The sequence below is a fragment of the Canis aureus genome, chromosome 5, assembly GCF_053574225.1.
Source record: "Canis aureus isolate CA01 chromosome 5, VMU_Caureus_v.1.0, whole genome shotgun sequence".
Lineage (NCBI taxonomy): Eukaryota > Metazoa > Chordata > Mammalia > Carnivora > Canidae > Canis > Canis aureus.
This window is the reverse complement of record NC_135615.1, coordinates 62,664,804-62,689,438: the sequence shown is the minus strand read 5'-3', so window position 1 is coordinate 62,689,438 and position 24,635 is coordinate 62,664,804. Positions and strand designations below refer to the sequence as shown.

Genomic DNA, 24,635 nt, shown 5'->3' with positions numbered 1-24,635 from the left:
GACACAAAGGGAGAGGAGAGAGAAAATCCAAGCAGACTCCACGGTGAACACAGAGCCTGATGCAGGGCTTTATCCCATTACCTCTGAGATCATGACTTGAGCTGAAACCAAGAGTCATATGCTTAACTGGCTGAGCCACCCAGGTGCCCTGTGTCATTCTCCTCTTCTGAGAATCAAATTATATTTATGTTAAACTGATCAGTAGTATCTCATAGGTCATTGATGCCCTTTCATTTATCTTAGTCTTTTTTTCTCTGTGTGCTTTATTTTTTGGTAGTTTTTATTTCTGTGTATTCTAATTCACTGGTTTTTTTTCTGCAATGTCTAAAGTGCTGTTTATTTCATTCAGTGTAATTTTTAAATTTCAGATATTACATTTTTCATCCTTAGAAGCCTCATTTTATTTACTTATATATATGAAAGATGTGTATATGTGAAAGAAGAGAGTGATATGTATACATCTTATATATACATATGTGTCATGTATCATGTATGTCACATCTTTCATTGCTCTGTTACTATTTTTCTTATAATATTTTATTTTTAAAAAATACTTATTTATTTATTTTAGAGAGAGAGAGAGAGAGCATGAGCAGGGGAAGGGTCAGAAGGAGAGGGAGAGAAGCAGACTTCCTACTGAGTGCAGAGCCTGATGTGGGGCTCAACCCTATGATCATAGCCTGTGCCGAAACTAAGAGTCAGATGCTTAATTGACTGAGCCATCCAGGTAGTCCTATGAGATTTTATTTTTAAGTAATCTTTATATCCAACATGGAGCTCAAACTTATTACCCTGAGACCATGAGTCATAATAAGCTCTACCAACCAAGCCAGCCAGGTACCCCTCTTCTCTGTTACTTCTTGAGTGGATGCTAGATTTGTGAATTTTTTTTTGTTAGGTATCTGATTTTGTTAAATTCTTTTAAATAGTGTTAGACTTTGCTCTAATGACTAGTTAAAGTATTTGGAATAACTTGGATACTTTTGAGGCTTGCTTTTAAGCTATTAAGTGGATCTAGGGCAGCCTTTGATGAACTAATTTGGCTCTACTGCTAAGTTGTTGCTTTTCCAAGGACTCTAACCCATTATCTCATAGTAGGTGCCATTCTAGCTGCTGAGAACACAAAATATCCTCAGCCTTACATGAGGTCTGAGATTTTTCAGCCTATCATTTGCTGGTGCTTGTTTTCTTGCTCTTGGGAAGCTTTCATTCACAAGTGGACAGGTCAGTGCTTAGCCACAGATTTGAAGAAACTCTTCTGCAGATATTTACTTGTTTTCTCTTTGTACAGGTTCTCCTGTTCCAGTATTCTGTCTTACAAATCCTTGTTGCCTGGCTTTCCTAAACTCTAGTCTCTGTCTTCACAACTCAACAAGAGGGAAAACTGAAAACTCTGGGTTCTGTCTGACTCCCCCTTTCCATTCTAGGTAGTAAGCTAGGGCAATCTTAGGGCTCACCTATTTTGTTTGTCTTTGGGATTGTATCTTGCTCTGTTTTCCAGTGTCAGAAACATTTGTTTCCTATTTTTGTTTTCTTTTTTTTTAAATGTATTTATTCATGAGAGACATAGAGAGAGAGAGAGAGGCAGAGACACAGGCAGAGGGAAAAGGAGGTTGCCTGCGGGGAACCTGATGTGGGACTCAATCCTGGATCCTGGGATCACGCCCTGAGCCAAAGGCAGATGTCCAACTGCTAAGCCATCCAGGTGTCCCTACTTTTGGTCCATTTTTATAGTTGTTTAAGGTAGGAAGGCAAACCTTGTCACTGTTACTCCAGAATGTCCAGAAGCAGGAGACCTTCGGCTGACATTTTGCATTTCCATTATTTTGTTTAAAAGTTAATTTTAATGATATGATGGTTTTCTGCCTTTTGGTTTAAATCATTATGAGTGTTGGTATCTTGGTAAGAAGCCTCACTTGCCTATTTAGGAAATCACACACTGCTGGGGACCAGTACTGTTTCCTTCTCTTCTTTGTAATAGAGAAAGTGGTGTCCTAAGCAGAGGTGATAGAGATTTTGCCTGACATGTGGCATCATTTCTTAGAATACACAACAACTTGGCCATTGGTTTTTCTTCCACTGCGTGTGGTTTTAGGCTTATTCTTTAGCTGATGAATTCACCACCTACTCCATTCTTGGGTTGTGAATCCATAGGCTAGAATTCTTTTCTGAGAGCCAAAACTTTGCAACTGCTGAGTTGGTTGGTTTTTTGCCTGGAAAATTGTTAGGGTAAAGTTGATACTTTGATTGGGGAGAGAAAAAGGCAGATTTTCAGATGAAAGCTGTTCCACCCTAAATAGTATAAAAAGGTTTTGGCTTATTATCTAAAGGCATGGGTAGAATTTGATGTATCATGAGAAAGAGAAAGAAGTTCATAAAGAGTAAAACTTAGTGGTGAGTGGTGATCGTAAGACTACACGTAAGTAGGATAACCATGTACTCTTTTGGCTAAAGACAATCCAGGTTTACACCTGTTGTCCTGGAATAATTAACATCCCCTTTCACTCTTGGAAGTGTCATGGTTTTGATGTCTATACATATACTTTATTTATATATATGCAAAATTATCCTAGTTATAAAGAATGGTTTAAAGAATACAAAGTAGATGTTAATTCCTCAGTTATTGTTGTTCTTGAATGATGGATTTACTGTTTACTTTGTATTTTTGTTGAATAGTTTATAGTGACTAATAAATGTGTGTGTGTGTGGTTTTATTTTTTTATTTTTTAATTTTTGGTATTTTTCCTACAGATGATCTCAATGCCACCCACCAACACTGTGTTTTGGCTGGTTTACCACCTCGGTTTAGTTCCACCCACCGAGTGGCAGAGGTAAGTGTAAATAAAAATGTGATTCAAACTTAATTGGATGTGACAGCAGTGGTTGAATGAGCAATTTTGCATAGAGTTTTGGAAGAGTATTTGATAGGAAAATTGCTTCCATCGAACTTGACTTTAGCCTTTATTTACTTGCTTTTTTAACTTTGAGTTGTGTTGGATACAGTTTTTAAGAAAATATTCATAGCATGGGATAAGTATATTTTGCTTCTTTGGGGTTATGTTTCTTGGAGAAGGTAAAATGCTATTGGCAGATATTGCTAGTTAGATTTTCTAAGGGGTTTATATCTGTCAAGGTCAAGGACAGGAGATGACCAGAAGCAGATGGGGGGGATTTGTGCGCTTGTGTATATGCTGGCTATGACCGGGCTCTGATGGTTGAGAACTTACATTTCTCTTAACTTTTTGGTCAGGCTTCTGGTCATATGTGAATATAAATTAAGGAGAGAGTTACAGTGGTGCCAGGGAATTTCTGAGCTTCCCTGTTGTGTCCATAAACCAGACTTTATTGCTAAATTCTGCTACCACTTGCAGTGTGGCTGATGGTCAGCTGATTAGACCGGTTCAGAGTGGAAAGTTAAGAGGTGGGAAATACTTAACAGTTACCCTGGAGTACTGTGTGATCGGTTAAGGAGGGTTCCAGACAGCAGGGGAATAATCATGAAAAGGACTGCAGGTTGACCTTGAATCCAAACTTGTTATCTATGCTTTGCTTTGTAGATTGACTTTTCATTATACCACAGGGAGGACCGAGGTGGGAAGTTGAACAGAAGGGATAGTACAAAGTGGCAGGAAGCACAAGCACAAGACCTTCTCAGTCTGAGTCTATAAGGCAGTGGCATGTCCTTCGGGAATTAAATAGCTTTTCTCGTGGTCTGGTCATGTTGCTGTGGGGTAGAGAGGGCATGAGTGTCTACTAAATTAAGATACCATCAAGCCCATGAACCACTCCTTTGTCCCCTTCCCCTTTTCTCCCTGGCCCCTTCTCTTCCATTTGCTCTTTTCCTTTTCTCCCTTGCCCTTCTCTTCCATTTGCTCATCTAAATACTTGAGTCCCTGTGACATGTTTAGCCGCACAACGGGCTTGAGAGAGAGAGCCGTCAACATCATCAATGTGACATCTGTGGACACTACCTTTGTTGAACCTTCCATTTTAACTGGGGAGCCAGGTACCAAACAAACACACAGATAATGATAAAAGAGACCTGGAAGTAAGTTCTGTTAGACAGTTGAGAAGGAAGGAGTATAAGAATGAATGAATGCATGAATGGACAAACAAATGATTGAATGAACTCTTCATTGGATGCTTTCCCTGTGCTGGGCTCTTGGCTGATTCTCAAGCCTGGGTGATTTGGGGATGTCATTGCCATTAGTAGAAATGACCGTTTAAGACATTAGGGGAAGACAGTAGTTCATTCAATTTTAAACAGGCTGAGTTAGAGCTCCCCCATGGAACGGTCCAGCAGATAAATGCAAACAAGGGACAAAAATTCTCCTCCTCCACCTCCTGCAGTAGACATGCCTATACAGAAGCCACCAAAAGGGGCCCCCCAGAGGACAGTTTGAACAGTATCCCTGTGGTCTGGTTTCCTTTTTTCCAGGTGGACCAATTTTATTAGAGTAGCAGTGCTTTCAAAATATGCTGAGGTTCAGCATTTTCTGCTTAAGTCACAGCTGTATTTGTGTCTTCTAAGTTTTAGGCAACATCATGGGCACTAATTAACTTTTATATAAAGAAGCAGGTATATGTAGTGATGCTGTTGAGAGAAAAACATTATCTCAAATCTCTGTCTTTTACAGGCTTTGTACCCAAGTTCAGGCTACTAATTAGACACCTCTACTATGAATGATGTGACCATCTTGCTTTCTGTATTATAGATCAGGGTCAGCACACTATGCCCCATGGACTAGCCAACTGTTTTTATAAATAAAATTTTAATTGAAACACAGCCACACGTATTTGATTCCATATCGTTTATGGCTGCTTTGGAGTTAACAATGGCAAAGCTGAATAGTTGGAACGAGACCTTAGGCCAGCAAGCCTGTAAGACTTACTATCTGGTCTTTTAAGAAAAAATGGACTAACTCTGTTTTATGTGATCTTATGTATACAGGCTTTAATAATCACCTAAAAGTAAAAAAAAACTTTTTTGAAACATCACCATTTTAATGTAACTTTTTATTTTTGTGAAGAGTAAAAAATGATAATGTTCAGTGTCAGTAAAGTTACAGTGCAACAGATACCTTCATATACTTCTAGAAGTTTTTCTAATTGATATACTTTTTGGAAAGCTATATGGGGATATGTATAAAGTACCATAAAAATATCTTTGATCTCATAACACTGTTTGGAAACCAAACCTAGGAAATAATTAAAAAGGAGTACACACACACTCACACATGTATAAAGATGTTTGCTTAGAGTGATTAAGAGTAGTGAAAAGTTAAAAAAAAAAAAAAGAGTTGTGAAAAGTTAAACAGAACTTTAGTGCCTCTAGAGTATACGACTAGTAAATTAATATCGCCCCAATGAGCAACCACTGAAAATACTTATTTTGAATACTTAACACACAGAGAAAAACAATATACACTGATGTGTACATTCTGATTACAGCTGTGTAGACAAAGAATCATGTACAATAAAAACAATAAAAAAAGGTAAGGTGACAGGATTATGGTTTTTTCTATAAATTTTTATTTCATGTTAAATCATTGTTGTAATAAAAGAGGGAAAATTTTTTTTCTAACATGAAGGTTACATTATTATTTCCATCCAGAGAGGAGATAGGAAAAATCTATGATTTGAGGGCAGTGTTGTAGTCCTTACTTATTTTTACTAGAAGTCCTCACTTTTATTTTATGAATGTTTTCTCCTTCATCCAGAATTAACATGGCATGTTTTATCTGTGCCACACAAAATGATTTGTTATTTTCTGTCTCTTCAAAATACATTAGAAACAGATTGTCTTAAGGAAGTGATGTTCTGAATTTCATATTAGTTAAATCAGAAGAAATCTACTTAGTTTTTTTATTACATGTGACTAGATTATATCTGATGGCTCTTGACCTTTATTGGATTTTTTCTTTCTTGTTGGAACAGACGAAATCTGTTCTCCTGAATATCCTTTATTAACTTAAATTTTATGTATAATTATATTTTGAATAGGTAGCCACTCAAATGGTTCAAAATGCAAAAAGTACCCAAGAAATAGATAGTTTAATATCTGTTTCTTCTAAAGCCAACCAGCTCCTCTTTCCTACTAGCAACCAGTGTTATCAGCTTCTTGTTATCCTTTCTGTGATACTTAGTACATATACAAGCAAATATTTGTTCAATTAAAAACATTTTTTGTACAAGTAGTAGTCTACATACTATTCTGCACTTTTGTTTTAGTAAGGCTTGGTAATAACTACTTAGTAGTAAGTAATTCATACCTTGGGGTAGGCAGTGATTTTTTTTAAGATATGACACCAAAAGCACAAACAACCAAAGAAAAAATAGATAATTTGGACTTTACCAAAGTGAAAAACTGTTAGGCTTTAGGGGCTCCTGGGTGGTGCAGTTGGTTGGGTGTCCAACTCTTGGTTTCAGCTCAGGTCATGATCTCAGGGTTGTAAGATTGAGCCTTGTGTTGGGCCATGTGCTCAGCGTGGAATCTGCTGGAGATTCTCTCTCTCCATCTCCCCACCCCCCAATGCTCTCTCTCTTTCTCTCTCTAAAATAAATAAATAGGGGCACCTGAGTGGACAGTCAGTTAAGTGTTGAACTCCTGGTTTTAGCTTAGGTTGTGATTTCAGGGTTGTGAAATCAAGCCCCGCTTGGGCTTCATGCTCAGCAGTGAGTCTGCTTAAGACTCTCTGCCCCTCCCCCCGTGCTCTCTTTCTCTGTCTCTAATAGGTAAATAAATCTTTTAAAAAAATGAATCTAAAAAAAAAAAAACTATTAGGTTTCAAAATGTTCCATCAAGAAAGTGGAAAGAGAAGTTAGAGAATGTGAGAAAGTATTTTCCCTTCACTTATGTCACAAGGTACTTGTGTGTTTAGAGTATATCAATAACTCTTACAAACTAATAATTAAAAAGATAAATAATCCAGTTTTTTAAATGATAAAAGATCTGAATAGACATGTCTGCAAAGAAGGTGTACAAGTGGCCAATAAGCACACAAAAAGATGTTTGAACATCATTAGTCATCAGGGAAATGCAAATCAAAATCACAGTGAGTTACCACTTCACATCCACTAGAGTAGCTACAGTCAAAATCACAGTAACAAGTATTCATGAAGATGTGCAGAAATTGGAACCCTCATGCACTGCTGGAGGGAATATAAAATGGTTCAGCCACTTTGGAAAAGAGTCTGATCCTTCCTAAGAATTCTACATAGCATTACTTCATAACTCAGCAGTGCCATACTTGAGAGAAATGAAAACCTGTACATGAATATTCTTAGCAGCCTGACTCATATTAGGCAAAAGGTGGGAATAAGCCAAAGGTTCATCATATAATGAGTGTAAAACCAAAAGTGGTATATCCATACAATCACATATTACTTAGTGATAAAAGGGAGGGAATTGTCGATACAGACTACAACATGGATGAACCTTGAACTACCATGCTCAGTGAAAGAAGCCCGCCATAAAAGATCACCTGTTGTATGATTTTATTTATACGAAAGGTCAAGCATAGCCAGACCAGTGGTCATAGAGAGTAGATTCGTAGTTGTCTGGAGCTGGGAAGCTTGGCAGAAAGAGGCAGGTGACTGCTAAGGGGTACAGTTTGTTTTGGGGAGGGGACAAAAATGTTCTAAAATTAATTGTGGCGATTGTTGCATAACTCTGTGAATATACTAAAAACAAAAAATTTCATGTTTTCAGTGTGTGACTTCTCTGACATGTGAATTATGTCTCAATAAAGTTGTTACCTGCCCCTGTCAAAAAAACAGGCTTCGTTATAGGTTCTGTACAAGAGATAAAACTCTGTACGCCCAGAAAGAAAAGCATCCCCATCCCCTTACTTTTGGCTGCAAGTGCGGCTTCACTGTAGTTTATTTAACGAGCCTGCTATTAATGGGGAATTTAGGTTGTTTCCAGTCTTTTGTAATAAATGTCATTGTGATTAGTAACCTCTTACTTGGGTCACTCCATACCTGGGAAAGTAAAGGTGTGAGTAGAGCATGTTTATAGATACAACGTCATTTTAAGAGCGGTTGTAGGAGTGGTTCTGGGACAAAAGTGAGTGGTGATTCAGCTTCACTTTTTGTTTTTTTCTTTGTAGCAGCTTGGAGCTGTTGGGCTCCCAGCACTCTTAGATCTTTATATTAAAATACATATTAGTCAGGCTTCTGTTTTTGGCACCATAACTTTATTTTTCTCAGGCTTATCCATGACACACTGTGTAAAATGGCAGTAACCATACAAATAATTTTTGTACCAGGGCATTAGCCTTCAAGGTTATTTCTAAGGGATCTGCTTAAGTTATAAATATTAAAATAAAAATACTTTGGGGATACATTTTCCTCATTGGGCCTAAAGGATATATTTATAGCCTGCTTTTTATCATTCTAGGAAATCATGTTGCCATTAAAACCAACGGATGCACACTTCCATCTGCATCCTTTTCTTTTCTGACATATAGCATTCAAAGGAGGAGTTGTCCATTTGACCTCTGTTTTGCTCCCACAGACAAAGAGAGGGATGAACTAGTTATCTGTGCCCTTGCCAATACAAAGGTACTAAGTTATGCCTTTGAACATGCCTTGAGGGCATGAACTACATAGTCTTCATTATTTGAAGAACCTATCCTGCCAAAGACTGCAACTACTTGGTGTATGGTTTTTGCAGGAAAGGAAAATGAGTTCTTTGCTTGGTGTTTATAACTTCAAATTTTTTCCCTGCCATTACTGTTCTGTTTTGTAGGCTGTTGAACCAATCAGTCTGGTTACCTTTCTTTCCCATTGTTAGGTTCAGGGCACTTATAATAAAGCCAGTGTCTTTGACTTCCTGGCTAATTATTTATTTATCCAAAAACTACCTTACTAAGTTTCTTTTACATTTAGGACTTGGTTCTAGATGCTGTAGTATATGTAGAAAAATATATATAATAAAATGTGTGTGTGTGTGTGTGTATGTATGTATATATGTACATTTATGTCTGCATATATGTACATGGCTTTAGCTTCAGGGAGCCTACTGTTTAGGGATATAAGGCCAACATAAGAAAATCAGCAAGAAGAGTGGCCCAGGTGAGGCCAAGCTGGCAACACAGAGCCCAGTGAGTAGGCCACTTTAGTAATTCTTAAGTTTGAGTATGCACTGAGCTGTGGGGGCAACAGATGAATGTACAGAAAAGGGGCAAATGTGAACATCCTTGGGAAGTAATGTATGATGAACTTGGATTTTGCTTATAATCTCGGTTGCTGGTTCTGTTTCTGCAGTGCTCGACCGGAACCTTGGATTATATTTTACAGCGCTGCCAGCTGGCTCTGCAGAATGTCCGTGATGAGGCAGACAATGGTGATGTTTCTTTGAAATCCTTTGAGCCTGTAGTTCTGAAACAAGGAGAAGAAATCCACAATGAGGTGAGACTTTCAAGAACTGGGAAGCTATGTGCAAGCTAACAAGTTGATCTGCCATAATTTTATATGAGTATGAGCCCTGAAATTCCTCAGTGAGGGACAAAGAGCAGTTTAATTACTTAGGAGAACAGCAGTAGTTGGAGTATCAGCATTTTTGTCCCAGTTCTGGAAGCCTCTCTTTCAACAGGGCAATGCAAAGAGTGCCTATAATGTGGGTATATGGAGGGATTGTGTTATAGGAGAGGAACCTTAGCAAAGGGAAGCTGAATCTTTTATAATAGGTAGTAGGTGATCCTGATCTTTGCTCCAAACAAGATACAGTCTTTATCCTTCAAGTCTGTTAGCATCCTTGCCCTTTGTTCTAGAGGGCAAACTATATCTTCCAGGCTTCACCATATCAAACATTCTTGCAATAGGAGGCTGAGACAGAGGGAAGTTAGTGCCTTGCTCACAAGACCTGCAGAAACACAGGACTCATGAAGAGTAGTCTTCCTGCAAAGACAAATGGGAGTCATAGGTGGACCATAAGAGCAAGCAACAGTGCCTTGCTTTTTATTTGCAAAGTGAGGTGAAGTTCTGCAGTGTGTCAGAACAGCAGGTCTGGATCCCACCAGCCAATGTTTCACAAGCTTTGCTATTCTCAGTAACACCCTTTCCACTTTTGCTTTATCTTTGGATTGTACATGTTGTCTATTTAATACATTTAAAAACTGAGCTCATTTTTTTTAAAAGATGTATTTATTATTTGAGAGAGAGAGAGAGAGAGAGAGTGGGTGGGGAGAGAGAATCCCAAGTGTATTGTCTACTGAACGCAGAGACCAACACAGGGCTGGATCCTAAGACCCTGAGGTCATGACCTGAGCCAAACCAAGAGTCAGATGCTTAACCAACTGAGCCATCCAGGCATCCCATAACTCAGCTCATTTTTTATGTAAATAAATTTCTTTGAAAAGGAAGCTTTGTATTACCAATTCAAGTAAAAGCCATTATCACTAGCCAAAAGAATAAGGAACCAGAAAAATCTCGCCAGTGAAAACAGCAGTGTTACCACCTTCCTGCAGATGCTCTTGCTGGGAGGAGGCTCTGAGCCTGAGGTTTCCATTATCCATGGGAGAAAAAGGGAAATTCATATACAACTCCATACATTTTCTAACAGTCATTGAATTTTATACTTAAAATGGATGAATTTTGTTGTAAATTAAAACAAAACAAAAAAATATTAAAAGAAAAAAGTTATTCAGGTGAGAGAGAACCATTGAAGACTGTCAACAATCTCCAACTTTCTCTTTGCTAGAACTGGAAGGATTGATGGAGAATTTAGAATATAAACATGTTCTCTTTCGTCCTTTCAACAAGTAATGACTGGCTGTGTGCCTGGTACTCTTCTGTGTGCTTTAGGATATACTGGTAAGTAAAATAGTTGTTCTAGTACAGGAAGATGACAAATAATAAATTTAATGCCTCTGTTCATCAGGTTGTGTGTTAGCTAGAGAGAATTGGAAAACGTTCCCACTGACAAGATGTGCCATGAGCAGGGGCTTGAAGACGATGAGAAGTGAGCTATATGGATATCTGGGGAGTATGAATTTGGGCAGAAGGAGAAGCCACTGCATAATCTGTGGGAGAATACTTGATGTTTCCAGAGTAGGTGAGGAACAGTCTAGTTTGAATGGCATAAGTGGGGCTGTGAGTGACAGGACATGGGTCACAGAGGTGGTATTGGGGACCTGAGAGCAGCAGATCGGATCAGTCCTTGGAGGTCCCTGTAAGGACAACCACTTTCCAGTTGACTCAGAGGGAAATGGGGAGCCATTGAGGGGTTTGGAGCAGAAGAGAAACGGCGCTTCCACAAATGTCATATAATGTCTTCAAAGAGATAATTAGATGGGGATCCCTGAGTGGCTCAATGGTTTAGTGCCTGCCTTCAGCCCGGGGCGTGATCCTGGAGTCCCGGGATCAGGTTCCATGTCGGGCTCCCTGCATGGAGCCTGCTTCTCCCTCTGCCTGTGTCTCTGCCTCTCTGTGTCTCTCATGAATAAGTAAATAAAATCTTAAAAAAAAAAACAAAAAACCCAAAGAGATATTTAGGATCTTATGAACTGTGCCACACTTGATGAAACATTGCCATAATGTGCAGAACCAAAGGCAAAGAAATTCTTCCTTTTGAGGAAATAATAATCACTTCTGATGCTCATAAGCTGCACTCAGGACTGACTTTCTTCCCTTCCTTGTGCCTGATAAGTATCCCATTTTCTCTCCTCCCTGTCCTTACTAGAGACATTGCTGATAGCTAGAACTTCAAGAAAGATAAGCGTTTATGGGCCTAGTGACCTCATTGAATTAGGCTTGGGAGCAAAGTGATGTCTTTTTCCATATTTGTAGTAAAGAAATTCTAATCTGGAAATGTAGTCTTCTCAATAGACCTTGTAATGTTAGGATTTGGGCTAGCAGAATGGGTGCTCTCTTAAATACCCTTGTGGGCTGTTTTTGCCTCCTTCTGGTCTTCTTCTGTGACTGACATGTTTTGTTATCATTCACGAGTGGGGGAAATCTGTAAAATCACCATGTTTATCTAACAGTAGAATATTGTCATCTGAACCCATTAGCTTCGGGAAGTGGCTGGCTGCTTTTGACATTGTATACGTTAGCCAAGTGGGATAGAGATGTGTCAGAAACTTTAGCCCCTTTAGACCGGTCTAGGGGTGAAGGGATAGAGAGAGATCTGGAATCTAAATAGTGTGTGTGCTCATCGTGTCCATTACCCCAGTCTTTGATTCCTCAAGGCCATCCCCTGAGAGAATGAATTCCATATGTCAAGGCATATTGTCAGATACTGTTCTTTCGCCATACACGGTGGCCTGGGTTGGAGCGCTGGCATGCTCACTTTCTACCGTGTCCCATTGTTAAGCAATAGCACACATGTCCATAATAGTTCCCTTGGGTTCCTTATTGTTTGCTTTCTCCTCTTTCTTAAAAGCCATGTGCCTTTGCTGCACCAATTATGGGACGAAGCCTTTGGTTTTATGTACTGCAAGCTTTCAGGCTATGTGGGTGTAGATGTGGCTTGTTTTCCTTAGATGGTTTCTAACTAAAAGAACTTTGGGAATTTTGGGGAATAGAACTGAGTACCTTCAGCAGATATTTTTTCCTAACTTAAGATACTTAGCAAAGATTTTTGTCCAGTTGGAAGCAGAATCTTCTTGCATGTTTTTAAATATTCTGTTTCCCTTTTTAAAACTAGCTTTGGTCTGGCTAGACCTGCATCTTTTAGAGCTAAAAGGGCCTTCGGAGTGTGGCTCTTGGTACATTGGACATCAGCATCTCTCCCTGGTCTAACATCTTGCTCAGTGAAATAACTTATTCCAGTTACTACAGTGAGACATTAACCCCCGTGGGCATGTGCACACTTCTCATGAGGGAATGTGTGAGCTGAGCTGGGACCAAACGGAGAGCCCAAACTAACTTGGCAGAAGAAAAGTAGCTGTCAGTTGTTTACCTGTGAGAGGCTGGAGATGATTTACAATATATGGTGATGTAGTAGCTCATAAATATGATTTGGAACTTTGCTACTGAATGCCTAAGGTAGGTGGGTTTCTTCCCCTTCAGACTTCCAGACATTTTTAGGAGAACAATTTTCCTAGACTGATCTTTTAGACTGTTCCAGGCAAAAGTTAGTTATGAGGGTTATAAGAGATGGCTTTCCGAGTCACATTTATGAAACTGACACTGCTGTGGACATGTTTTCATATTTCTCTGATGATTCAGATGTCACTTCAAGAACCTGCAAGGCCTCTAGGTTGTCAGTAGGCCCTGGGTAAATAAACACCTGGGGGCACTGCTTATCTTTGTATTGCAGTTGCTTAAAAGATTGAATAGCAGTGAATTTCCTTTAAGGGCATGTCCAAAATCTGGGAGTCTGGTTTAGAAGCATCACAAACTCCGAGGGCACCTCAAGAGAGTTCCTGTGTGTTGTCTCCCTGATGCTCGCATCTTGGGAGATCCACATCACCCGTGGAGCATTCTTGGCCTGAAGTCAGCCATTCCCTTCCTGATGGTTTGTCTCTTATCTCTGCTCCGATAGTTATGAGCTTCCTGGGGGAATAGTACCCTGGAGAAGGGATGGAGACCCTACTCCTGTCACACTTAGGACTTTATTGGTCAGTTACCATGGTTGGTCTTTGATTTTCTTTTCTTTTCATTTTTAAATCCCTGAAGAAAATCAGGCTTCCATTCTATTCTGAATCCCGACCCCTCAGCTTTTGTGCAGCATCCATCCTGCAACTTTTCCTTTCTATTTCCCACAGTTTAGGGAGGAAAAATAAAAACTTTTTTTGCTTATTTAGTTTTTTGTTTTGGGTTGTTTTTGTTTGTTTGTTTTTGTAACTTAAACTCTCAATCAAAGGGCTGAAACTATTTTTTTGCTTCCTTAATTAAGTTTAAGAAAGCAGCCAACGGCTTCTCTTGGCAGTGGGGGAAGTGGTGAGGGTGACATTTGCTTAAAATCCTGTAATGTTTCTTGCCCACAACACTGAAATGAAAAAGTCAGGTTATGGAGTTGAATAAAATGCATGCCAGTGGATTCGATGCCCAGAAAGATCATTATCTCCTGGGCAGTACTTCAGCTCATAAAATAAACCTCTGCTGGGATTGAATCCTCAGTGTTGAACTTTACTGACGGGCCTCGGTGGAAGTGGGGTGGGCATGAATTGACAGGGATGTTAAAACTTTTCCTGCCATGAAAATTTTATCAGATTGTGAGATCCTAGGGAGGACAACAAATTCTAGGCCTCATGTCTTGCTGAGTTTGCTTCCTTAGTATCTAGCAAGTGCCCGGCCTATAGTAGGCTGTTCATTATTCACCTACTAATGAACACCACAAACCTATGTGGTTATTAGGTAATTATCCTTATTTATAGGTGACATAGCTATTTAGTAGTGGGGCCCTTATTCTTCCTCATGGCACTGTCTGGTTCAAATGGTGGCTGGGCATCTGAGGAGGAGGATGAAGTCAGGATTTATTAAAACGGACAAGCTCTTTCTTTGCTTTCTTGTCTGATAGCAGAGTTTCCAGGTATGCCCCTCTCCTACCTTCTGAGTTCTCATTTACTGAAATCTAGACTCATGTATACCTTGATAAGTTGAATGAACTATTTACATAGGGTACTCAATTTTCTTTCTTGGGACACCATTGTGGCTGGTGCTTACATGTTTTATCTTCAGCAATGGAAATAACCAGGCCCAAGATAGGAAGACCTTGTAAAACCTTTTCAGCTCTCCCTGACATAGGACATGATGCCATGCTGATCGGCTGTGCCTGTCACATGAACCAGTTTCATGAAAAATCTCTTAAAAACATCTTCTCTTGTAATAAAGTTCAGCCTGTATCTTCAGAGAAGTTGAACTACACTTATATTCGCTCTCCCTTCAAAGTAGTCACGTTTACTTCTGTTAAGAACTGTCTCTTAATACCACAGATAAGGTTCAGCAGCTATTGTCTTAATATTGTCTACATTCCTCATTTTTTTTTTTTTTTGTTTAAACAGCTTTGACTGAAATCAGTTCTACATATCAAACAAACATTTAGTTAATGTAAACTAAAACCCTTTCATATGACTGGGTGTTCTCAGGCTAGTTATTTGAGCCATTTTCACCATTGTTAAGTCTTCACAAGTTGCTTTTGTTTGCCTCATGAAAGTTCAATATGGATAAACACAAAAATTCTTTGTGGTAACAGGTAAAGGTTATAACAGTTTGTCTGTGTAGGGAACCCGATTACCTCAGCAAAGTCAGGTGACCCAACATTAAGCTGTGAAAGCTCTACATTTCTTTAGAGGATAGAGGTAAAAAGACCTTGTAGGATGAATAGTGTTGTACTTTAACAGTAAAATTGGATTTTTTCAAGTTGAAGATGAGTTTTAAGGATTTGGAAAGTGAACAAAAAACAGTTTCTTACCCTTCCAGAGCTTTTACCTCAGCCTATCACGTACATACACTGGAATTATTTCAGTTGCACGGGACAGAAAACTCAGCCTGAATTGGCTTAAATAGGAAAGACTTTAGGAACAGCTTGATCAAGAGCCAGGTGGTGTCAGCAGCACCTGGTTTTTATCTTTTTATCTTGCAGTTGCTTCTTACTGTGTTGTCTCCATTTTCCCCATTCGGTGGCAGAATGGTTGTTGAATACTCTTCCTGAATCTTCTCGGTCCCTAGACTTCCTGTGATTGAACGAAGAGTGATTGCCCGCATACCCAATTCTGTGACTAGGGAAATGTGGTGGGCTGATTGGCTGACATTTGGATTGCACACTCTACCCCTGATACTAGGACTGGCACTCTCTCCTCAGACCTCATGGACTAGGGCTAGGGAAGGGGGTCAGTTAACAGATGAACAGTGGAATTTTGCTAGAATAGGAGGAATGCTAAGGGGGCAAATGATAACCATAATAATGACCATGGTAGGTTCATAGGAAGGAAAAGCAATTATTGGGATCCCTGGGTGGTGCAGCGGTTTGGCGCCTGCCTTTGGCCCAGGACGCGATCCTGGAGACCCGGGATCGAATCCCACGTCTGGCTCCCGGTGCATGGAGCCTGCTTCTCCCTCTGCCTGTGCCTCTGCCTCTCTCTCTCTGTGTGACTATCATAAATAAATAAAAATTAAAAAAATTAAAAAAAAAGAAAAACAATTATTAATGTCTTTGCTGTTTTTTCTACCTATTGTCACGTGCCCTGAGTTGAAAAGTAACAATTTGAATGGCTGTAGCTTCTTAATATGTGTCCCCACAATTAACTGTATTGTTTTGTTCTAAGGACTGGGATTCTCACCAGCTCCTCCTGGCCTATGGTAAATTCTTTATTTTTTATTTTTATTTATTTATTTTTTTTGGTAAATTCTTTATTGATTTTAAATCTAAGAAACTTGAAATTGATTATCTCTTAATATGTGTTTCTGTGTTTTGCTCTAAATACAAGCCTTTAATAAAGATGTTTAATAAAAACCTATTTCGATTATATCTTCTCTATCGTACATAGTGCAGGCTGCTATATACTTTAGCATCTCAGTATTTGTGTTTTGTTTATCTGTTCTGTAAAATTTATTTTTATTAATTAATTTTTCTTCAGTATCTGTTGATGAATATAGTTTCCTCATGTCTGACTAATAAATGTGTTGGAGGACCCCTCCCCAGCCCAAGCTGGGTTGTCTTGCTAAGAGGACCTCAGTTTTAAGATTATTCTTTTCTTGGCTTTGTAGAAGTGCTCCAGAGACTCCAGGTTATATTGGAAACTGGTTAGGCTGAGCTTTTCTCACCCCTTCTCCCCTTGTAGCAGTGAAGTTACTGGAGGAGAATCGAGTAACAACATTATTGTCTTTGTCCCTCACAAAGGGCATTATTATTGTCTTTGTCCCTCACAAAGGGCATTATTATTGTCTTTGTCCCTCACAAAAGGGCATTATGACAGCTGCCTTCTCCTTATGGTCCACAGGTTGAGTTCGAGTGGCTGAGACAGTATTGGTTTCAAGGCAATCGATACAGAAAATGCACTGATTGGTGGTGTCAACCCATGACTCAACTGGAAGGACTGTGGAAGAAGATGGAAGGTGTGGTAAGTACATGAGGTCTCTGGCCATATTTTCTGGGGTGCTGTGCTGTGTGACTCCTCTGCTGCCTAATTCGCATACACAAATACATAATTCATTATTCAAAATTATTGAGTCAGGTAACACTTCGTAAGGAACGGCTCCGATTTTGTCAGTACAAGCTCAATTCAGAAGGGTGAGCATTTGGTCAGGTATTTTCAACAGACAAGACACCATGCTGGACACATACTAGGAAGCGACGAGGAGGGAAGAAGAGTGCAGCAATAAGATTTAAAATTCATTTGCATTTTCAGATGCACCAGGCACTGGTCTAAGGATTTTCCCCGTATTGACTTCTAAAATTCATACAACACTCCTACAGGGTGTAGAAACTCTTATGAGTCTTCAGTTATAGATGTGAAAACTGAGACATTGAGAAATTAAGTGCCTCACCCAAGGTCACAGTGTAAGCGGCTAAGCAAGATCGAGACCCAGGCCTTCTGGCTCATGCTCTTAACCACTACATTCAGTTTAACAAGCAGAGAGACATGAATGTAGCCAGGTGTTACATTAGTTAAAATGAAAGCCTGTGATAGAGATTTAAAAAAAAAAAAAATCACAGTCCAGAGGAGGGAATATTAAATTTGGACCACTGGACCTGGACTGCTGTGGACCAGCAGATGTGGCTTTTGGGGACTTTGGATGGGGAGGTATAGGGTCAGATAGGGCATTTGGAGAGGAACATCAGGCTCCAGGAAGTACACAAACAAGAGTGGAAGCGGGGAGGGACAGGGTGCTCAAAGCTAGGAGTCAGGGGATATAGTGGGAAGTATAGCTGGAAGGCGAGTGGAGGCACTTGCAAGTTTTGAATTAAGTCTTAATTTAAATAGTAGTAACAATAGCAGACTCTTATATGATACTTATTAAGTACCAGGCACTATTCTGAATGTTTTATATATAACTTATTTAACTTTTATGACAACCCCATAAAGTGTAGGTATGATGGTTCTCTATTTCATAAACCAGGAGACTGAACCACAAAAGGTTTACATAACTTCCTTAAGATCACACAGCCCCTAAAGTGAGGGAACTGGGATTTGAACTCAGTAAGGCTGGCCCTAGGGTCATGCCCTTCACTCCCTCCCTCTTCTGCCTCCAAACCTTTGGCTTTGGAACGTCATGGGAAACTGATAAAAGCCTGCCACGCTCTAGAAGTAGTATCACTGCACAGACTTCTAAATATCCTGGAAACAGTAAACTGAGCAGCAAAAATGTGTAGCTGTTGCTCAGCCCAATTTTATGATAATGAAAAGATCAAGTCAGAACTGTGAAGGGGTCTTAGTTTGAAAATCTAGGTCAGAATCCGGAAGTCCTTGCTTTCCAGACATCTCCTCAGATCTTTAGATCATGCCCTTTCATGGATATATATCTGAGGAAGGAATGTTATAATCCTTCTTTTATTGTACTAATAGTATCACAAAAATGGATCCCTCTAAAGACCTGAGCCTCAGTATAAAACTGAACATTGTAAAACTGAGTCAGAGGTAATGAAAAGTCCATGCCTTAATCTCCTTAGCCCCATTCCTAAAATTAGCCTGTGTGGAGTATGCTCCATTTTTATGGGATGTATATATAAAAGCAGCTTGAGTTTCAGGGACTTTTTTTTTTTTACTGTGTTATTCTGGTTTTGTCCATTTACATATGAGTTAGAAGAACCTCTTTATTTAGCAGGCTTTGACTCCTTAAAACATCGGGTTGACTTTGGCATTGTAATTTGGCAACTCCACAAGTTAGCATTGACAAATAAATAAGAAAGGAACTCATTGATTATGCAAACAAATAAGTGAAAATTTAAGAAAAAATAAAATTCTTTGCATTGCTTTTGTTCAAGGTTTTGTTTTTTTTTTTTCCTTCTAAAGAGTAGTCTTGGGTATTATGAGCTTACTGATTATATTCATTATGAATTCATTTAAAAGATGTAGTTATAATTTTTAAGAAATCAGGCCATGGCACATTAGTTAGACGGAATATCTTCTGTTTACTTTATGACTCTTGTATAAAAAATACCAGGAAGAAGAGTGATCTTGGGAATTCTCCAGAGCCAGTTTCCTTGCAGTTGGTGTGGCATTACTGAGTGTTCTGAGTGAAATCAATGGCCCCAGTGTCTCTCCTCAGCAAGCCTCAGGGTGATCATTATCAGCAGAGTGAAGGTTTGGTCCAAGATAAAAGGGATGATACTTCTAAATTAAATTTAAGCATGGCTTCAAGCCTCTTTAAATGACTTTTAACAAATTCATAATGATTTATTTTTGCTATTGGAAGAGACAGAAGATAATAATCATCGAGAGAGTCCATGGTTCTGTGGCTCTGTTAGTACAGTGCCATCTGGTATTTGTATACTAGGGTTGGGGCATGGGGGGACTGGCTGGCACTGGCCCTTTGGAATTCCTGCTTTTGTACCAGCCCACCTCATATGTTTGCAGCTGTAAGCAGTAGGGGGCAATGTTGAGCTACCAGTTTGAGGCCTCCAGATGCTGGCCTTTCAGGAAAATGTACACAAATGTACCATTAACTGTCAAGAATTATCCCTGTTGCTTCAAGTTAGCTGTAATCTCCAAGATTCCATAACACAGGAAATCAGTTGTGGGTTAACAAATTCAACAGCAATTTAACATAAAAAGTGCAGTGTTTGGTGCACATTTGGATTCTATAGAATTAGACTAATCTGAACGGCATTTCTGAATGTACTTGCTTTGCTTCCAGGGAATATATTACTCAAAATTATGATCCTTTTAGACAAATGATTCTTCTTTATCTCTGTGCTTTTTTTTTTTAATTTAAAATCAGGTTTGTGTTAAGACTTCCCTAATTAATTTATTTTGTCTGTTGTGCACCATCTTATGGATCTCTTGCAGTCGAAACAAAACAAAACTCCTCAGGCAATATGTACATTACTTTTCACCTTTTGCTTATGAGTAAAGCAACCTTTGATGGCCCTCGCACCAGGGAAGAGACTTGTGTTGTGATTTCTCTCTGTTCTTTTTTTTCCACTTTGTGGTTGGAAGGTGTAGTCTCAGGTTGGATACAGAAGAATGGAAAATGAGCTTTGAAATCACATTTCTTCCCTTAATGGTAATTGCTTCTTCACATGTCATAACCAGTCACATATTTCAGAAACTTTAGGCCACTGCCTCTAAAACTGACCCAGCCTCTACTTCCCATTCTCTGTTCCAGCAAGCACTGTTTTTTATCACACTGTTTATTCTTGCCACTTTACCCCCTAAGGATAGTTTTACTCTCTGCTTGCTCTTGTGATGTAAATGTTAAACCCTATATTTGAATGACATTCTGATAAAATATCACATTTTCCTTGAATATTACCTCATGAATTTATGAGCCATCAAGCCCAAAGCAACGCAACCCATTCTTATAACCCAAGAATTTAGCCTTGCCTTCTCATTTCATCTGTGCTCCCTGTGCAGGATGGTATGCTATTCAGATATTTGTATTTTATTTTATTTTCTTAAACCAATCCACCACTTCACAATGAAGATTAGTGTATTATGAGGAGACTCTTCAGGATAAGAGAGAGTTACCATTTGAAAGAAACTGTACAAGCTTTGCTTTCTGGGTAAAGAGAAGTCTGAAAAGCCGAAGTCTCCTGTGAGGTGAGGAAGTCTTGCCGTAGCCAGATTCAATGGATAGGCCATTTGTCTCTCAGGGTCTGGTATCACACTTTGCAAAACTGACATTTATTTTACCTATAAAAATGTTTTAACACTATCAACTTCACAGTGATACAGAAAAGAATGCTAGGTGTGGTGTCCTCTAAATTGATGACATTTATTCATTTTCCCCTGACCTTAAAAAACAAAAGGTCAATTTAGTATAATCCCATGGAAATATTCTAGAATAATTTCCAGAGTAAATATTTTCAGAAGTACTGATTATTGATACACTGGAGAGAAAATTCTTCATGCCTCTTTTAAAAAAAATTTTTTTTTTATTGCTTCTTTCTTATAGAAGAGGAGAGTAGAATCCTGATCATCTTGAATTGCATTTCCTGTCTTGACAGTTTTTAGCACCCAGATAGCAGTGCGTTTATATGGCAGTTGGCCTTAATAACCTTTATTGACTTTAGTGGGAAGGAGCCAAGACTGGATCATTTTAATGTATCCGTTTTGAAACAGTGTAAAACACAACATATAATTATGTTGGGTAAGCTATAGGCTACATTAAATTCTACCCATTTATGTTAAAATTTGGCCCAGGAGAGTAGAGAGACGTGGAAAATGAGTAGGTGTTTTATTTAATTCTGTTACCAGTTTCTTATTGTTAAAAGTTTTAAGAGAGCAATGTACTTACGACTGTAAAGGTTGTCCTTTACAAGTTAGTTATAATAGTTTAATTTCAAGATGAGTCATGCGTTTTTCCTTGTCATTTTGGCCTGTGTAAATCATCTGGGAGAACTCATGCCAAGAGCCTGTCCACTGCTGTCTGGTGGAGCCTTTCTTAGTATAGGTTACACAGGCACAAGCAGTGATTAAGCTGAGGAGCAGTTTGTTTGTTTTTGGAGAGATTAATGAAGCTATCATCACAGTGCCTTAGATTAAATTCTTTGTAACCGAATAGAGGAACAAGGCTGCCTTTTAATGCACTGAAGTATATACTGAGTATACCAGTATCTGCTATTCTATTTGAATTCAATTAGCTAAATTCATTTTCATCTTTATTCTAAGATTGAAGATTTTTGGGGGGTATGAGGAAGAAAGTGATATAAATACTAATTTTTTGCCTGTGTTAATAGTGAAGCCACCAACTTATATTTATATATACTTGTGTGTGTGTAAGTATGTATGTGTATATATAAATATCTTTCCTTAAATGTTAGCTGTATATACTCAGTTATATTTGCAAACATAATCCTTTCTTCCATTTTTTGGAATTAGCATCTTTGATACAAGAGCAGAATATATTGTAGTAAAACTTAGGATTTGATGTGAGATGTCTGATGGTTTCCAATGAAAATTTAAGTTCCCTTCTCCCTTTTTGGAGTGGGGCAGTGCTGAATGGCTCAGGATAAACACAGATTGGAGGCAGGTAAACAGTCACAAGAATCCAATAATTCAAATTAGGTACACAAACACTGAATTTAGGGACCTCTATATTTAGCTTTGGAAATTTGGAAAAGAAAAGAAAAGTCACTTTTCAGCTACAGTGGCTAAATATCCTTAGCTCCCAGTTTTTATTTTCTTAAACGTGTTCTTTGAAGGTTGATGCTTTCGATTCTCCTCCCTCTCCAGCCACCCACTGTTATTACCCACAACTGCATTGTTCTATTAAGAGTAAAATATCTGAGGGGAAATTGTAAGTGTAATTTAGCAATGAATTTCTAACAGGTTTTGATTCCTTCTTTGATTGCCTCCTGGATTTCTCTCAGAGTTTTCCAGTTTTTCCCTTAGTCACTGCAGACTTAGTAATGAATTAAAAAAAAAAAAAAAAAAAAAAAAGGAAGCATTGTGTATCCTGTCTTTTTGGGAAAAAAAATTTACAATTCCAAGAGAATTCAGGCTTAAGCTTGAGAAACAGAATGTGCATCGAAAGCACAAAGGACTATGTTTATGATTCTCTTTGAAGTGTTTTTGCAACTGGATAAGGAAAATTTTAGAAACCGTCTGATAGTGTTCAGGGTAAATACTTAAACCCCTTTAGAGAATTTCACACACAGATACTGTGCAGCAGAAAAAAGGGATACTTATGTTTCTTAAAGCTGCTACAGCCTACAGCTTTGTACTTAAAGACAGAGGTGTTGAATAGAATTCTACTGAGGATACATCCAGTGACAATATCTCCAGGAACATCAGAGCAAACCAGTGGGTAGGACTTTCTGTTTTTAACCCTTATATGAGCTGTATGAGAATTGAGCTTTATTGGTACCAAGTACTAGGATGTGCCTGCTACATCCCAGGAATGTTAAGAGGATCGTTCAGGTGCCTCTGCCCTGCACACAAGAGGAACAATGCTAAAAATGCAGAAGACAGTGAAACAGAGTGACAAGAGCTAGGAAACTCCAAGTGAGAGGCTTGCCATCTCTCTTAACTCTTGTGAGCACGTGCAGAGAAAACCTGGAATAAACAGCCACAGTTTCTATTTTAGCCTTGATTCCATAGGCTTTCACTACATTTTGCTAGCCTTTGTTAAACACACACACACACACACACACACACACACAGGCAGGTGTGCACATTTCACACATGTTCTATTTTCTTTTCAAATAGACAGATTTGGTTGTTTTAAATAATTTTAGCCACACCAGGTTTCGGATTGATGTAAAGGTGTGAAGATCCTGCTACTTTCCCCTGGCGGGTGCTAGCATAACCTTAACTGCTGGAATTTCTTTTGGATTCCTTTGACTAGCAGACCCATCATAGTATTTCAGATGTGAATCACAACCCCTGGTGCTGGATTGGGATGTCAGTAATTTCCATCTTTTTCTGGAAAAGATACAGCCTAAAACAATTGTATACCTTATTTCCTCTAGTTCTTTTGGAGGGTGAGTAAGGTAGGGAGTGGGACATTAAATTCAGTTCTAGTCTGTTGTTTATCTTATTAGAAATACCTTTGAGATATTCTAGAAGAATCTGTCTAGAAGAATGAAATTATGTTTAAAAAAAAATCAGCAGACCTATAATTTTAAAAGGAAAGAAGGATTTCCAAAGGATGTATGCCAGTTGTTAGGAACATTATCAAGATTATAGGATTTTTTCCCCCAAGCTGGTTAACAAGTGGTCCCTAAAACTGTTACCTTCTGAAGAAAATTGTTACAATGATCAAATGAAAAAAAGAAAATGCACCACTAGTAATTTTATTTTTCTAAGTATCTTATTTATTTGAGAAAGAGAAAGCATGAACAGGGGAAGGAGCAGGGGGAGAGGGAGAAGCAGACTCTCCGCTGCACTCAGAGCCCAACGTGGGGCTTGATCCCAGAACTCTGAGATTATAATTGGAGTCGAAGGCAGATGCTTAGCCCACTGAGCCCCCCCGCAGTGTCCCTCCACTAGTGATTTTAGAAGGAAATTGTAGACAGTCCTCAGTTTAGGAGACATTACTTAGGGGTCATTTGACTGGGTCCCTGTTAGTGACAGCGTCCCTTCCCTCTTATTTCCCTTCCTCCAGAACTGGGGTCAGTCCCAGAGCTAGTGTGACTCAATGAATTGGAGCCCAGTGCTACTCTGGTAATGTTTCTATCCTACGTGGGCTAAATACTTTGGGAAGCTGGGCTGGGAATCTTTCCATATTTTGCAAAAATGTCTCTATGGAGAAACGTGGTCCCAGTACCAGAATCTGACTTACCAGAAACCTCCGGGAACACATTAAGTTGACTCTTCCGTGCATTAAGGGTAACATAACCATGATCCTACTCTCTTTTCATTGACACCTGCAAAAGAATGACCTTTTTTTAAACCAAGGGAAACTTGATATGTTGCCTTTTCAGGATTCCTGAAAGTATCTCTGTGATCATTTGTAGATGATGTTTTTAACACCGTCTTTTCCCCTAACACGTAAATTATGATTGACTTTTTTTGTATTTCCTCTATGTGACCTCAGCCCATCTGGAACCACCTGTGATGATCTCATTTGTGAATTTT

At 38.9% G+C, this 24,635-nt stretch overlaps 1 protein-coding gene across 9 annotated transcripts in view; it reads left to right on the top strand.

Annotated features, from left to right (window-relative positions):
- The window catches only part of FTO (FTO alpha-ketoglutarate dependent dioxygenase), a 428,971-nt gene that overhangs the window by 164,236 nt on the left and 240,100 nt on the right, over nt 1-24,635 (top strand). For all 9 annotated transcript variants that reach the window (XR_013380253.1, XM_077898409.1, XM_077898408.1 and 6 more), the window contains exons 5-7: nt 2,752-2,831; nt 9,271-9,414; nt 16,893-17,012. Coding sequence is in view for 8 of the 9 variants with exons in the window: in XM_077898409.1 (XP_077754535.1) it covers nt 2,752-2,831; nt 9,271-9,414; nt 16,893-17,012 (344 nt within the window). In the remaining variant the exon portion in view is untranslated. The remainder of the gene's footprint in view (nt 1-2,751; nt 2,832-9,270; nt 9,415-16,892; nt 17,013-24,635) is intronic.